The sequence below is a fragment of the Durio zibethinus genome, chromosome 16 (genome assembly GCF_047325235.1).
Source record: "Durio zibethinus cultivar Kanyao isolate XHJ-2024 chromosome 16, ASM4732523v1, whole genome shotgun sequence".
Taxonomy (NCBI): Eukaryota; Viridiplantae; Streptophyta; class Magnoliopsida; order Malvales; family Malvaceae; genus Durio; species Durio zibethinus.
The window spans coordinates 19,733,161-19,747,854 of record NC_143177.1 but is presented as its reverse complement, the minus strand read 5'-3'; the positions used below and the strand labels follow the sequence as shown (position 1 = coordinate 19,747,854).

At 31.2% G+C, this 14,694-nt stretch overlaps 2 protein-coding genes across 7 annotated transcripts; both read right to left on the bottom strand.

Annotated features, from left to right (window-relative positions):
- Window positions 1–6: 6 nt before the first annotated feature.
- On the bottom strand, window positions 7–3,928 carry ATXR2 (histone-lysine N-methyltransferase ATXR2). 3 transcript variants are annotated; one of them, XR_002690690.2, is made up of 15 exons: window positions 3,785–3,928; window positions 3,623–3,698; window positions 3,466–3,551; window positions 3,033–3,376; window positions 2,837–2,949; window positions 2,655–2,686; window positions 2,341–2,489; window positions 1,925–2,012; window positions 1,756–1,804; window positions 1,600–1,654; window positions 1,342–1,411; window positions 1,183–1,252; window positions 867–920; window positions 558–614; window positions 7–472 (listed from the first exon to the last, which is right to left on the bottom strand). XR_002690690.2 is itself a non-coding variant. In XM_022887229.2 (15 exons), exons 1-15 carry the CDS (start codon window positions 3,866–3,868, stop codon window positions 362–364), a joined length of 1,461 nt encoding a protein of 486 aa, XP_022742964.2. In that variant the 5' UTR covers window positions 3,869–3,928; the 3' UTR covers window positions 7–361. The 3 variants fall into 3 exon arrangements, 1 of the variants encoding a protein (XP_022742964.2); XM_022887229.2 differs by having other exon boundaries at window positions 867–943; XR_002690691.2 differs by lacking the exon at window positions 867–920 and having other exon boundaries at window positions 392–472.
- A 1,313-nt stretch (window positions 3,929–5,241) lies between these two features.
- PEX22 (peroxin 22) lies at window positions 5,242–9,213 on the bottom strand. Of its 4 annotated transcripts, XM_022887173.2 has the most exons (9): window positions 8,842–9,183; window positions 7,895–8,131; window positions 7,752–7,799; window positions 6,639–6,695; window positions 6,456–6,557; window positions 6,296–6,367; window positions 6,129–6,194; window positions 5,793–5,894; window positions 5,242–5,617 (listed from the first exon to the last, which is right to left on the bottom strand). In XM_022887173.2, exons 1-9 carry the CDS (start codon window positions 8,959–8,961, stop codon window positions 5,513–5,515), a joined length of 909 nt encoding a protein of 302 aa, XP_022742908.2. In that variant the 5' UTR covers window positions 8,962–9,183; the 3' UTR covers window positions 5,242–5,512. The 4 variants fall into 4 exon arrangements, with proteins under 4 accessions (XP_022742908.2, XP_022742917.2, XP_022742928.2 ...); XM_022887182.2 differs by lacking the exon at window positions 6,296–6,367 and having other exon boundaries at window positions 8,842–9,213; XM_022887193.2 differs by lacking the exon at window positions 5,793–5,894 and having other exon boundaries at window positions 5,284–5,617.
- Between the last annotated feature and the right edge of the window lie 5,481 nt (window positions 9,214–14,694).

Sequence of the window (14,694 nt, the reverse complement as noted above, 5' to 3'; positions counted from 1 at the left end):
GTGATATACATCCAAGGCCAAAAACCGTTTACTCCACGTTAAAAGTAATATATTACACAGAAGAATAAATGGATGGAAGAAGAAAATCAAGATAGGACCTAGTCCCGTCAATTCTTTCTGCTTAAATTAAATAAATTGAAGGAAAAGGTGAAAACTGAATTGAAAATACAGCTCTAGTTGACCTCGGAGCAGGCAAATGAATCTGCATTCTGATGACGTATCAATCCAAAGGGAAACAGCTCCCTCCATGGCTTCTTTTACTAACATTTAATATTTCTCACACCCACGTTTACAGTTTTTGTTTTGTAATGGCTATAATACAGCCACTTCATTGGCATTTTGGCAACATGTTGACTAAGGTCTAGGGTTCTTCATCCAAACACCTGGCGCACCTGCATCTAAAACCATAATCCGCAAGTAATGCTTGCCTCTCTTCGAATGAAAGGTCCTCGTCTATGTATGAAATGGTCACCTGAAAATGTCATTCATGTCATCTTGGTTCTCATTAAGATTTAACAGCTAACTCTTAATTAACAAGATGAGAAAGGATTATTTACCTCTTCTCCCTTGCAAATAGGCCCGAGGGCAATAATTGTCGCTTGGCCATCTCTATCCTGCAAGGGAAGAATATATGAGGGGACCAATGAATGAAGCTATTTCATTCCAAAATGGAACAAAAAAAAAAGGAAAAAAACTCTCTGGAAAAAAAGAAATTACATTAAACAGCTGGACATCATACAGATAATTTACAAAGCTACAACTATGATGCTTGAAAGAGAATGTTGTACATGTTTGCATAAAGAATGATAAACTAACCTATATGTTCACTAAGAACCAGAACAAGTATTATTATAGCATAAACGTACCTCGTCTCTTTTGAATGCTTTTGCATTAGGACAACAAGAATGGTTCATGCAACTCTGCAAAGGAAAGAATGCAGTACCTAAAGATAATTTTTAAAAAGAACATTTAATCACTACACGACTATAGATGGATGGCAGAAATAAATAATATGTAATGCAGTAATTTCTACAAATAGGCAGGCATAAATATCCACTGTATGAAGGAATTACTTGCATGCATCAAGGAACAATAGGATTCAACTAGAAATGAACACTATCAACATAATAAGAGGCATAAGAAACCGGCAGTCATTACTTAATATCTTACAGAGGGTTATACCTTGGCAACAAATGGAATAGTCATCACCAAGGGCATCTAGATATGGTTGTGTAATTTTCTCAGCCTCTTTCTGCCATGAATGACATAGGAAATTAATTGCACCAGATATTCATAATCCAAAGAATAGTATTAGGCAATCAAAAGGGCATGTCTTCTAACCTTTTCAGGATATGGAAGATCATCGACATACAAAAAGTAATCTTCCACTGAAGATGCTACAACAAGATCACTGTTACAGATGGAACTCCAAATCACTACTTTAAAGGCTCAAGCAAATCAGAAATATGATTAACATTCATGTTATGAAGCATAAATGCAAGTTTGCTTCCAAGGCTAAATCAAGCTATTGCTGCTACCATTCTTACTATGCACAAATTCTGCAACACAAGAAACTAAAACAGGTGTAATGGACCTTACAGATTATTGAGCTCGAACATGCCAATTATATGCCCATAGATTTCAAGGGAGAATACTAGGTAAGGTTAAGGACTTGAGTTTATAAACTTTTAAGTAAGAGCAACATTACTTAGAAAATAACTAAATCAATTGCTTCGATGCTTATGGACAGGATACATGGCTCACATTCCTTGTCAAAAATGGCTTCCTTGAGGAGCTGAAGTGACTGCAAGTGTTCAAAATAACCTGTCAAGATATGACTTTAAAGAGCAGAATAATTAAAAAGACTACTAAATCTGCATTATCTTTGCATGTCACATGCACCACCTATACAAGGAAATCTTACTGTGAATGCGAGCTCCCTTATTTGCCTCCTAAATGTGGCTTCATCAGATGTATCAATGTCATCTGGCAATGCAATACAGTCCCACCACCTATGGGAAGAAAAAGTCAGTGATCCTCTTTAAGCACAATGTATCCAAAAGCCTTTGAATCCAACATTACGCTTTTATTTCCATACATGCAAATATAAAGAATTGAGATATTAAAATATTGGGAAACAGGCTAAATAACAAGGCATAATGTAATGTAACATTTATCAATCTCTAGAGTTAACAAATATTCATCGGAGAGTTTCATTCTCAAAATTCAAGAACCAGCCTGGGGAGATACTTATTCCTTATATTATAAATTGAAGGTATCAAAATCAGCCAGAACCTATTCCTAGGCAATATAAAGGAAAGTGACGTCAAAGATGCTTACCTTCTCTTATGTCCAATTGATATTGGCTTCCATGCCTCCAAAAGTAAGGATAGATCAGAAGTTCCTAACATACTCGTTGCAGTCTTCTCCTGTTCTCTCAGATGACATGCTTTCAACTTCCGATACCTTAAAATGGTGAAAGAAATTGCCTGAAACATGGAACCCAAGGAAATATTATCGAAGATGCTCAAGATAAAGTAAACCTATAAAGCACCCTACTTAGTACTTCAAAGTCCAATGAAAGAAATATATCATGTATGAATGATGCATACCAAAACCTAAAGATAGAATGAAGAAGTTAACAGCTTTAATACCTTGGCAGCAAGGAGGAAAATGTCATTTGTTTCTGAGAAAGTTAAAGAGAATAAGACAACAAGTTATAAAAAGGAAAACAGAGAACCAAGGTAAGAAATAATATAAGGAAATGGGAAATTCCTAAGGAAAAAAAAAGCATTAGTGTCTTAACATTAATAACTCTAAGATGTCAAAGATTTACCATTAGCATGTTGTATGAATTTTAAAAGTGTCTCTCTAGAATGAAACTCGGATTTCTCTCCAGTACAAAGTAAGCAATGAAACGACTCCCAATCAGCCTCAGCGCATGATTTGCTTCATCATTTAAAGAAACTAAATGTTAGCTTAAAAAGGATAAAAATGTTAGTGACATACAAAAAATGGCAATTTTAACTTACCTACAATAGAAAGCTTCTTCACATCCCCCAGGGCATGAAACGACAGAAGGCAAGGGAAACTTGTTGGAGTAAGGCAATGCCAATTCGCCATTCATTAACGATTCCACAGCCATTGTAGGCAAAGGAATAATACTATTGGAACTACTAGAAGCTCCATCATCCGAATTATGGTGATTTTGAACAAAATGATTGTCTTGGTCTTTATCAGATGAATTGTCATGACATCCCTTTCCATTATGTGGAGAAATTCCTACTCCTAGTGTCTTCAGATACAGTTTTCGTCCGATTTGTTGCTCTATTGAACCGATAAATTTGAAACAATAACTGCAAACTAAACAGTCAATCTGCAAAATTGACCAAAGAAAATCAAAAGGGTAAGCCATTAAACAGGAATTAAAGAAAAAAAAAGTATAATGAATATAAAAAAAATGACCTTGTTTGAAGGATGCTGGATCCCAACAAGCATTTGGTCCTTCAAAATAAGTTGTTCCTCTTCAAAGTCCGTTTCGGCAAACACACCTACGGAACGAATTACTCAATTATAACTTCATACAAAAAGTAATTAATGGAAAATAAAATTAAAATTGTACCTTTTCCAAATTCGCCGTTTTGTTTCACTTTGATGCCGTGCAATTGCCGTTTCGAAATAAGCTGCTCGAAATACTCCTGCGTTTGATAAAGTAGAGAAACGGACTGGGCTGAACAAGATAGAGGGGAAGAAGGGGAAAGAAAAGGGAAGAGAGAGTGCGTGCCTGGACAAGGAGAGGAGAGGGAGGCTGGAGAAGAGCGGCGATTTGATGAGAGCAGTGTTGATCGATCGGGCACATGAGTTCCATTGCTTTGCTATTCTGCTGCTACCTCTTCCACTTTTAACTTGTAAGCTCCGGACTAGAAACAAACTGGACTCTGGGTCAGTCAGGGATTTATATTTGAAGGCGCCAGGAAATCAGGTGCCTACTGCATGACCCCCGGGTCTACTGTGCTCTTACGACCTTTTTTTATAAAAAAAAAAAAAAAAGAAGACATTTCCATTTTTTTTTTTGTTTAGTTTTTTTGGAGCCGATAAATAATTGGAGCTATTTCAGTGAGACTTGAATAAAGTGAAATAGTATGACAAATTATTATTATTATTATTTTTTAACAAAAGAGTGAATAAAAAGAAATATATAAGTATTAAAATTTGAATTTTAAATATGTTAAATGAAATTTTTTAAAAATAATTACGTAACCCATTAATATTAAATTAAATAAGTTTGTTTCACTTCTAATCTTAATTTTCTAAAAGGAGTTACGAACGTGAAAATGAAAATGCTTTATATTTTATAAATAATGTTAATTTCAAAACACTCACTACTTTTTATATTTAATAAAATAAAGCATTGTTTTTATATACAATTATTTTACTCTCAAATTTGAAAATTATTTATATACAATCAATTTCACAAAAGAGATTAAAAGATTAAATTATGTCTTTTTAAAAATTTTTAATGTACTTTAAAAAATGTGTTTTTCTGCTAATTTTACTTGTAAAGTATAAAAACTTTATAAAAGCTTCATTGGAAATAGAAGATATTATTAATATAATTATTATATATATATATATATATATATTGTGAAAACATGTTAAATGAGGATGCAGACAATCGATCTTGAATGGATGGATGGATGGAGTAATTAGGCTTACCACTTCATCTATAGATTTGACCGAAAAGCATGTGCTGTATCGAGATTCAAGAGTGACCACAACTCAAGTTCCTTCTAAACATCAATTTATTGCTAAAATGTTATTTAAGTATGGAAATTATTAAAGTGTCCTCTCTGCTTCCCCTCCATGAAACATCCCCAGTAAGTGTGACTTTGATTAGGAAGTATTTGGCTACAAGCTAAGCCTCTGATAAGTTAGTTAAATTTTTGTAATTTCCAGTTTTCCAACAGTTATTTGGCGACACTCCAAGCAAAATAGCATTCTTTTGTCAAATACCAATGCTTAGAAGCAGTAAGAGCAGAGTAACATTCACAAAGTAAAACAGCTGTATGAAGAAAGGCCCTCCAGCTCTCCACCCAAAACCCAACACTACCAGATTATCATCTAAAGCTGTTTTCATGCAAATACTCCCGTACAAAAAATTAATGAAAGAAACAACCCAAGGCAGACCATAGTAAGAATACGAGCAATATTATAAGACTAACTGAAACCAGGCAAACTCAGTGGAGCAACAAAATTACTTCTTATTATTGCATATCCTTTGACTAACATAAATTACAAACATTAATTTTCTCTGCTTCAAAAGCGTTCGAATGTTAACCCTATTTCACATATTTCAAACAAATAAATCTTCTCAGCTTATCATAAAAGCTGACATCAGCACATGGGTGCCAAAAGAAAGAAAACATTGGGTGGTAAAGAGTCGCACATAAAGACCAAAGGGGAGTAAAGAACAACTTTAAAACATATTTGCATCTTTTTACCAGTGCAAGTGTCAATCACATCCAAAGAAGTGTTCCAATGATGGAGAACTTAATACATTAGCTGCAGTCCGTTCAGGTCTGACAGCTGAAACATGAAGCTGATATTTGATGAACCTCTGCAAAGAAAAAAAAAAAACAAAATCATAGGCATTGTGAAGAGAAAATAACTTCAGAATCTAATATCACATAGGCATTGTGACGAGAATATGACTTCAAATCTAATATCATAATATTCTAAGTGCAGCTGTCAAAAAACTATCTTGAAGATTATGGCAAGTAATGAAATTATACAGCTAACTGAGAAACTATTTCAGGATTTGTGTCAATATGCCAATCAGGTTCTAGTTGCCGAACAAAAGATGTCCGTCCATTCTCTGTGCTACAAAAGAGAACCTGCATATTGATTTCAGGCAAAGTAAACATTTAATATATGATCCAAAACAGGAGGATAGAATATCGATATTCTGAAATCTGAAAAGAAAGCATAATCAACCAATTTACATTATAATATTTTATAGCAGGCACCAGATTTCACAGTCCAGACATAATGCCCCTGACTGGAGGATCATTTCAATTTGAGATATCTAAGCAAAATTATGTACAATCACAATCGTCACAATTACATACCTTGTCCTTTACCAAACCACCAGAGGTGAAAATCCCTGCATTTTCCAAGGCCAGAAGAACAGTTTTCTGTAGAAAAACACTTAACAAAGTTAGTCACGAGGGAAAACACATGATATAAAACTATCTTGTAGCTTAATGCACGCAACATATGAGGAGGAATATTACACATCCAATGCAAAAAAAAGGCCTGGAGTTTTGCTTGTAATTAGAAGAATATGCCCATTAGAACCTTGAAACACCTAATATGTCATCAAACACATCTAAGGAAAATTTATAGCATTGGCAAATAAGCATAAGCTAATACTATAGAACAAGGTTTGAACTCACTTCACTTTCATCATCAATAACTCTCTCCATGAGATAAAGATCACAAAATTTGGTAATCTCCAATAGCACATCCAACACAGAGGACTTTACAGTTGCTTGTTTCTATCCAGAACGAAAGGAATCAAATCAATTATATGGCAGATAACGGTTACAAATACAAAGCTCACAGGAAAGATTCCCCACCTGCAGCTCCTCTGGACAGCTTTCCTCAAGGATCACTCCAAGCAAACGACATGTTACCTACACCAATAAGTCATCAAAGCATTAAACTTAGAGAGACCAGAAAAAGGCTCTGACCAATGGCTTTATAAAACAGCATAAACATTAAATACGAACATGTCCCCAAACTTAAAAAGTTAACAGTCAGAACTAAGCATGAAAACCTGGGAGTTAAACTAGGTGGTTATGTTGCATCAGGAAAAATTCAGTTGAGTTACTAGTACTCACAAGAGAAGTTAATTAACTATGGTGAATGGCTCATCCATTCCAATGCACAGACTCAAGTAAAAGCGCCAGAACCAATTCATTGGATTCTGCCACTAGTTTAAGTGTAGCTGACAACTGAGATTTCAGACAATTATTGATTATTGTTATTCTGGGTTATTTGTTCTACATTAGTAGCAGCTTGTTATAACAAATTTCCGGTAATGGCTCTCAGTCTAAGTAATAACCAAGCCATGTCATATAATACTTGGGTGCCCGTTCAAGGTGCAGGCAGATTTCTAGAAGTTAAATTTACAATGGCAAGAAACTGTGATAACAATTCAGTTAAAATATTGACAAACACAAATTGGTTGAAAGTAGAGATTACACGGAATGTACTGGATTTTGGTATTATTGACATTTACTTTAGCAATTTATTCTGATAAAGCATCCAACGAACAAACCAGATAAGGTAATTGAACCATTTAAACAGTTGACAGCAACATGACTCTCATAAAACCTAATAGTCAGAAGAGGAAACCCCTCAAACAGGATCCAAGGGTTCTATGAGGGTTCATAAAAGATGTTCAGTTAGCCAGGCCAGTTTACCTGACTACAAGCATATAAACCAAAATTTTTCAAGCAAACCTAGCTTAAAGTGACACCTATAATCACATTAAGAAAGAATGGGTACACAGTCCACTTCTGAAGAATCCCATTTCTACAAATAAAACCTTTCCCCTTTTTTTGTGAGAATCGGTTATTAATCATTACTAAAGGAGTATGATTACTTGAATCCTACTTCCAGAAAACAAAGGACACAACTAAGATAAACACCAAACATTTTGCTTACTACATTAAGGAGTAAGTTACCTTTCTACCTTCACTCAATTTCTGTCTAACTATTTGGCCCAATGTTGGCTGCAAAGAAGGAAAAGAGAGAAGCAAATTACAAACAAACCAAGCTAAATAATAATAAATAAATCAAAATGTTGGAGAAAGAGGCAACTGCATACCTTCACCGGCTGGAAGAACTCATCGACAACATTTTGTGCTCTTAAATCCACTGAAGAGGAAGAAACTCCAGAAGGCATCAATGTTGCATTTGACTGAGTACTGATAGCAGAGGTACTAGTTGTTGGAGCTTGACGTTTTGGTTGCCTTCTTGGAGGTGCTGCAGGTGATCTCATCAATCTAAAGGTAAAGATAATTGCAACAGCAAGCCCTGCAACAGCTCCAACAGATCGTGGATCCTGATGCCAATATGGACAAGGTAAGAATCAAACAGATCACCATTGAAACATTGCACATTTCAGTTACACATAATAGTTTTGTATGAGTTGAAAAGAAAATGACAGATGAAAATATGAGCAGTTCTACATGCCTGGTGCCCCACCCTCCCAAAAAAAAAAAACTTCATTTCTTATTTCAGCAACGGACAATGGCCATGCCTTCTTACAACCGTCATTTTTCACCAAAACTTGTGCTGTGGTGCATTATACAAATCGCAGAGGTTATTAATCATGCCAGTACTATGGATTTGAGATGGTTTTCGCCTCAATATAGCATTTTCACTCTTTGGTATAGGACTATAGCTCAAAAATCAATTAGTTTAAAAATGAAGTAGCATTTGAGACGAATTAACACTATTTCTAGTCAGTACCAATTCATCATATAGTAAATTGATAGGAGAATATACCTTTAGTACGAGAAATTTAAAGCTGAAATAATATTAATTGCTCCAATATTATAGTTTCTCCGGTAAACAAAATTCTTACCCAAAAATTAGTGTGACCAAATTAACAATCAATAACCAAATCAAATTCCGCTATAATCACCAATAAATACCTAAATCATATAACTAAATAATAGAAAAAAGAAATTGCGTTTATCAGCAGCAAAAAGGCGCATCAGATCCGCTGAACAAGAAAGACAAGAAAATTTATGAGAGAAAGAAAAGAACCAGTTTCTGGAGAGAGATCGAGAAGATATTGGACATTTTGAGGGTGAGATAAGTTCCCAGGCGCTTAATCAGCTGAATCAGGTAATCCTTGGATGACGATAAAGACGACGATGAGGCCATACCCAGTGGATTAATAAAAGAGGCGCCGTTTAATAGAGTAAAGCGTCCTCGTTGTTGCGTATCAGAGGAAGCTTTCAGATTCTCAGCACCTCACCCATTTAATTAATCAATCCTCGAAAATAAACTTCTCTTTGTAAAGCCTTCTTTTTTTGCGTCAACGACCGATGCTAACTGCCAAGGAAGAGTTTCGATTTTTTCCCTTTAGTTTTTGTTGTTTGTTCTGGTTTTTTCTTTCTTGCTGAGTGAAATTGTAATGGAATTTCAATGCTTACGTGGCTTTATTTGATTAGCGGATGGAAGTCAAAATTATTATTATAAGAGGGATTATCTTAACGAGGAAATGCTGCGTTTTAGGAGCCAAGCACACTCTATGATTTATAAGAGGTTAAAAGGGTATAGAAAATCCAAAACTATAATTATAAAATCATTTAAGTTTTATTTTTTTTATTATAATCAATTGACTCATCTAATATTTATTTGTATATAATTAAATTTTTATTTAAATAAAAAATTTAATATCATTAATTTTTTTATCAATTAAGATAAAATTTTATATGATATTAATAAAATAAATAAAAGTTTACCATAATAAAACATAATTAATATATATGAAAATTAAATAAAATAATATTTTTTTCTTTTTTTTTTTTAGTAAAATCCCTCAAGTAGTCAATTGATTATAGTTTAAGTATGATTAATTCAATTTTACCAAGTAACTAGATTTCATCCAATTAAGGGTCTAATTAAATTGAAATAGAAGATTAATCACTTGATTGATTGTTGTCACAACTAGAGGTTTGTGAATCTATAGCTAGATAAAATTAGAAGAGTCGTCATCAATATTTTTTATTAGATATGATTGACCACTTAACTGAACCTATCATATTTTAAAGAGAAATATCGAGTTTGATTGGAATATCTTTTTAAAAAAAGTTTTAGTCTACGAAACTAAAACTAAGTCTAGAAGTATAGTTACGTGTAGAAAATATTATAACACACCTATGATGCCTATTCAAATAACAGTATCAGTTAATTTTGTATTACCCAAATCCTTAAAAGATTTTATCGAGTAATTTAATATTTAAAAGTGACCTTAAATTACTTCAATACATTGATAATAATTTTAAGGCATTCTTTCACCTTAGGAGTAATCAAAAAAACTGTTTATCACGCTCGAAGAGGCTCAATCATCGGATTCATTTAGGTATTGATTAATTCAATTTTACCAAGTAACTAGATTTCGACAAATTAAGGGTTTAATTAAGTTGAAATTGAAGATTAAGAACTTGATTGTTTTCTGTCACAACTAGAGGTCTATGAACCTATCACTAGACACAATTAGAGAAGTCACCATCAATATTTTTTATTTAAATGCGATTGATCATCTAACTGAATCTATTACACTTTAAAGAGAAATATTAAATTTAATTTAGATATCTTTAAAATGTAGGTTCTAGTCTACAAAACTAGAACTAAGTCTAAGAGTATGGTTACGTGTAGAAAAGGTTATAACACCCCTACCATGCCCATTCAAACGATAATACCAGTTGATTTTATGTTACCCAAAACCTTAAAAGATTTTATCAAATAATTTAATATTGGAAAATGACCTTAAATTACTTCAATACGTTGGTAATAATTTTAAGACATTTCTTTACCTTAAGAGTATTAAAAAAGACTATTTGTTACACTCAAAGAGGTTTCATCATTGGATTTATTTAATTTTTTTTAAAAAAAAACTCTTTTTCATAACAAAGTGAAATTTAAAATTTTGATATGGAAAATATTTATCTAAATTCTGCAATATGTTGATAAAATTTAGATAAGATTTCTTACCTACGAATTTATATAGACACTGTTATTTGCAATGTTCTTAGTAATTCCATTATTGGATGATTCAAAATCTAATTTTCATATAAAACAATTTATTTTCAGAAATATCTTCCAATATATTGAAAAGATTTTTTGTCAAAATTATTCTCCAATTTGTTGGTAGGATGTTCATGAAAATTATTTCTTTTTATTTTTGTAAAAAATTTATAAAATTTTCTAATATGTTGATAAAACCTTATTTCTATATTGTAAAAAAATCACAAACCTTCCAATATATTGGTAAGGTTTGTTAAAAAATAATTTTCAAAATTTAAACCTTCTAATATGTTGGTAAGATTTATTTATTTATAAATTCATTTTCTTTTTGTTTTTAAGAATTTAAACTTTTCAATATGTCAATAATGTTTATTTATTCAAAAAAATTATTTTTTATTTTCTTAAGAATAAAAATTTTAACCTTTTAATATGTTAGTGAGGTTTATTTATTTTTTATTATCATTATTACTTTTTAGCCATTTTTAATTTTAAAAAAATACTAAATTAAAAAATATCAAAATAAACAAACAAAAATAAAAAACCTAAATGCAGCTTAACTCAGCTCGGTTTGGTAAAAAATGGCTTGGTTTCCCTCTATTGCAATGGACTAACGGCTTGGCTCATCTAACTTGATTTGGCTCGGTTCTTAAATGGTTAAAAGGAGATGGGTTTTTGGGTCAAATGCACGTAGGTTGGGTCAGCTAAGTGGTAAAGCACATGGGTTGGTAGAATTGAAATGTGCAAAACGACGTTGTTTTGGGCTTTGTATAAAAGAGAAAAAAAAAATTTTTTTTCAAATTTTTTCTTTCTCCTTATTTTTTTCTTTCTCTCTCCTCCCAAATCTTTTCTTTCTCTCTTTTTTTTTTCTCAGATTTCGATCATCAAAATCTTCAAGGCTAGTTGGAATATGAGATTTTGGCTAAAAATAACACTAGAATTTGGATTTGATCATTGGATTCTAGAAAGGTTGTTGGGTGTTAAGGAAGTCATCGAAAAACTCATCAAAAATTGAGAATTTGGTTAGAAAACTAGTGAGAAACTTTAAAGTTGATCGAAAAGCTCATTGAAAAACTAAAAATTTCCAAACAAAAAAAAATTTGAACAAAAATGTTAGATTTTTTTTATCATTTTCCTCTTTAAACTCCAATATTTTGAGCACCCTCTCAAATTAAATCCTAAACTTTAATAAACTCCTTAAAAAAACTTTTATCCCCGTACAAAATTGTTTTCATTGCTTATTGTTTATGCACTTTCTTTTCTGTTTTCTTTATGTTAATCTATTACAAGCCTTTGTTTTATATAGAGTCAGAAATCCTTCAGAGATAAGATCTTAGGATATGATTGAATTTTAAAACGCATGCATTATTTTCAAAATTTATCTCCCATTCATGAGATTATAAAGATTTTAACCAATGAAATTTTAATTTTTAATTTTTTCTTTTTTTTTAGATAACCAGATAGTTAACAGTAAAAAACAAGACAAACGAAATTAAATAATTAAATTAACTAATGAGATAAACAACAAATGATAAAATAGAAATGATAAATAAGATTTAAAAAAAAATATACATATACAGATAATACAATAAAAGGATAAAAATAATGATAATAAAAAAAATAATCAAAATTCAACAATTAGGGTTGAATTGAGTTTAAGCCCAGATGGTTTGAGCTTGGACTAAATAAGGTATCTATAATTACATAGTTTTTGCGAAACGAAAATTTTACAAAGACATAAACATCTAGTTTGTTCGATCCCAAATAATTCAACATTCTTTTTATGAAAGATTCCTAAAAAATAAGGGCATCGCACTATTAAGAATCAAGGGCTTCTTTAATATGAAGACACACAACTTTAAAATTTGTAAAAGATATTAAAAGGTTTGTTTAAAAAATCCTGCTCAAATGTCTTATAGATTGTATCTGTAGGATTTTGAAATTATACTTGAAGATTTTACATATCAAACTTTGAAAAAGACTCTTTTAAAACAAAGGCTCAACCATTTTAAAATTTAAAAAGGATACCCGGAGGTTTTAAATATCATACTAGGAGGTCTTCTAGATCGTATCTAGAGGACTTTGAAATTCTATCCAAAGGTTTTACAAATAATTTTTATCTCATATCTCGAGGTCTTTATGATTATTTATGGAGGTCTTATAAATCAATCTTTAAAAAATGCGCTTTTAAAACAAAGGTTTCACAACTTTAAAATTTGAAAAAGATACCTAAAGGTTTTAAGAGATCATACCTCGAAGTCTTATAAATCATGCTCGAAGGACTTTAAAAAGATTTCAAATATTTTAAAGATGTACCTAGAGGTTTTAAGAAGAATTACTTGAAGGTTTTCAAAATTGATATTAAAAAGTTTTAACAAACATGCCTTGAGATAAAATCTTGTTCGATTTCTATATCAAAGGTTTCTTATCTAAAATGGCAAGATCTTAAGTAAACAAACTCAAAACATTTTCATTCTTGAAAGTCATTCTTTTTGTCTATAAAATTTCAATAGTGGTCCCTTACATTAGGTATTTTTCTTGCTCTAGAAATATCTTTTTTTATCATAGCATTCACCTATTTCCCATAATGAGAATTGAGATTCAAACACATTTCTTAAGCATTTCACAAAATTTTTCAAAAATAGCATTGGACATTGCCCTCTACAAATATCTTCCTAAAAATGAATCAATATTTTACCACATGTGGTCACATCTTTTAAAAACTATCGATTATTGTCTAGAATGAATGTTCATGAAAATTCTTTCTTTTTTATTTTTGTCAAAAATTTATAGAATTTTCTAATATATTGGTACAACATTATTTTTAAATTCTAAAAAAATCACAAAAGCTTCCAATAAGTTGATAAGGTTTATTTCTCAAAATTTGTTGTTAAAATTTTAACTCTTCAATATGTTAGTAAAAATTGCTAAAAATTTATTTTTTTTAAAATTGAAACCTTCCAATATATTGATAAGGTTTATTTATTCAAAATTCGTTTTCAAAATTTAAACCTTCCAGTATGTTGGTAAAGTTTATTTATTTAGAAATTCTTTTTCTTTTTATTTTTAAGAATTAAAACGTTTCAATATGTTAAAGGTTTATTTATTAAATTTTTTTTTTATTTTGTAAGAATAAAAATTTGAACCTTTCAATATGTTAGTGAGGTTTATTTATTTATTATTGTCATTATTATTTTTTAGCCATTTTTAATTTTAAAAAATATTAAATTAAAACAAATATAAAAATAATAAAAAAAAAACCTAAACACAACTTGACTTGGCTTAGCTCGACAAAAAAAGGTTCGGTTTCCCTCTATTACAATGGACTGGTGGCTTGGATCACTTGACTTGGCTTAATTCGACTTTTAAATGGTTGAAGGGAGATGGGTTTTTAGGTTGAATGTGTGCTGGTTGAGTCGGCTAAATGGTAAAACATGTAGGTCGGCATAGTTGAAATGTGCAAAATGATGCCGTTTTAGGGTTTGTATAAAAGCAAAAGAAACTTTTTTTTTTTTTTCAGATTTCTTCTTTCTTCCTCTTATTTTTTTTTCTCTTTTTTTTTTTCCTTTTCTCAAAGTCTAGTTGTTCAAATCTTTGAAGTTAGTCAAAATATGAGATTTTGGCAAAAAATCATCAAAATCTAGGTTTGGTTGTCAAATTTTGGAAATATTGCTAGGCTTTAGGAAAGTCATCAAAAAACTCATTGAAAACTAGGAATTTGGTCGGAAAACTAGTTGGAAACTTCAAAGTTGATAGCAAAACTCATTGAAAAACTGAAAATTTCCAAAAAAAAAGTTTAGAACAAAAATGTCATATATTTATCCCTTTCCTTTTCCTTAAACACCAATCCTTTGAACACCATTTCGA

Coding starts and splice junctions, on each gene's coding strand:
- ATXR2 (XM_022887229.2), bottom strand. CDS start 3,868: ATGGAACTCATGTGCCCGATCGATCAACACTGCTCTCATCAAATCGCC. Junction 3,377..3,465: donor TCCAGCATCCTTCAAACAAG/GTCATTTTTTTT, acceptor TCAATTTTGCAG/ATTGACTGTTTAGTTTGCAG. Junction 944..1,182: donor CTATTCCATTTGTTGCCAAG/GTATAACCCTCT, acceptor AATTATCTTTAG/GTACTGCATTCTTTCCTTTG.
- PEX22 (XM_022887173.2), bottom strand. CDS start 8,961: ATGGCCTCATCGTCGTCTTTATCGTCATCCAAGGATTACCTGATTCAG. Junction 6,368..6,455: donor TTATTGATGATGAAAGTGAA/GTGAGTTCAAAC, acceptor ATGACATATTAG/GTGTTTCAAGGTTCTAATGG. Junction 5,618..5,792: donor AAATAGTTTCTCAGTTAGCT/GTATAATTTCAT, acceptor TTTTCTTTGCAG/AGGTTCATCAAATATCAGCT.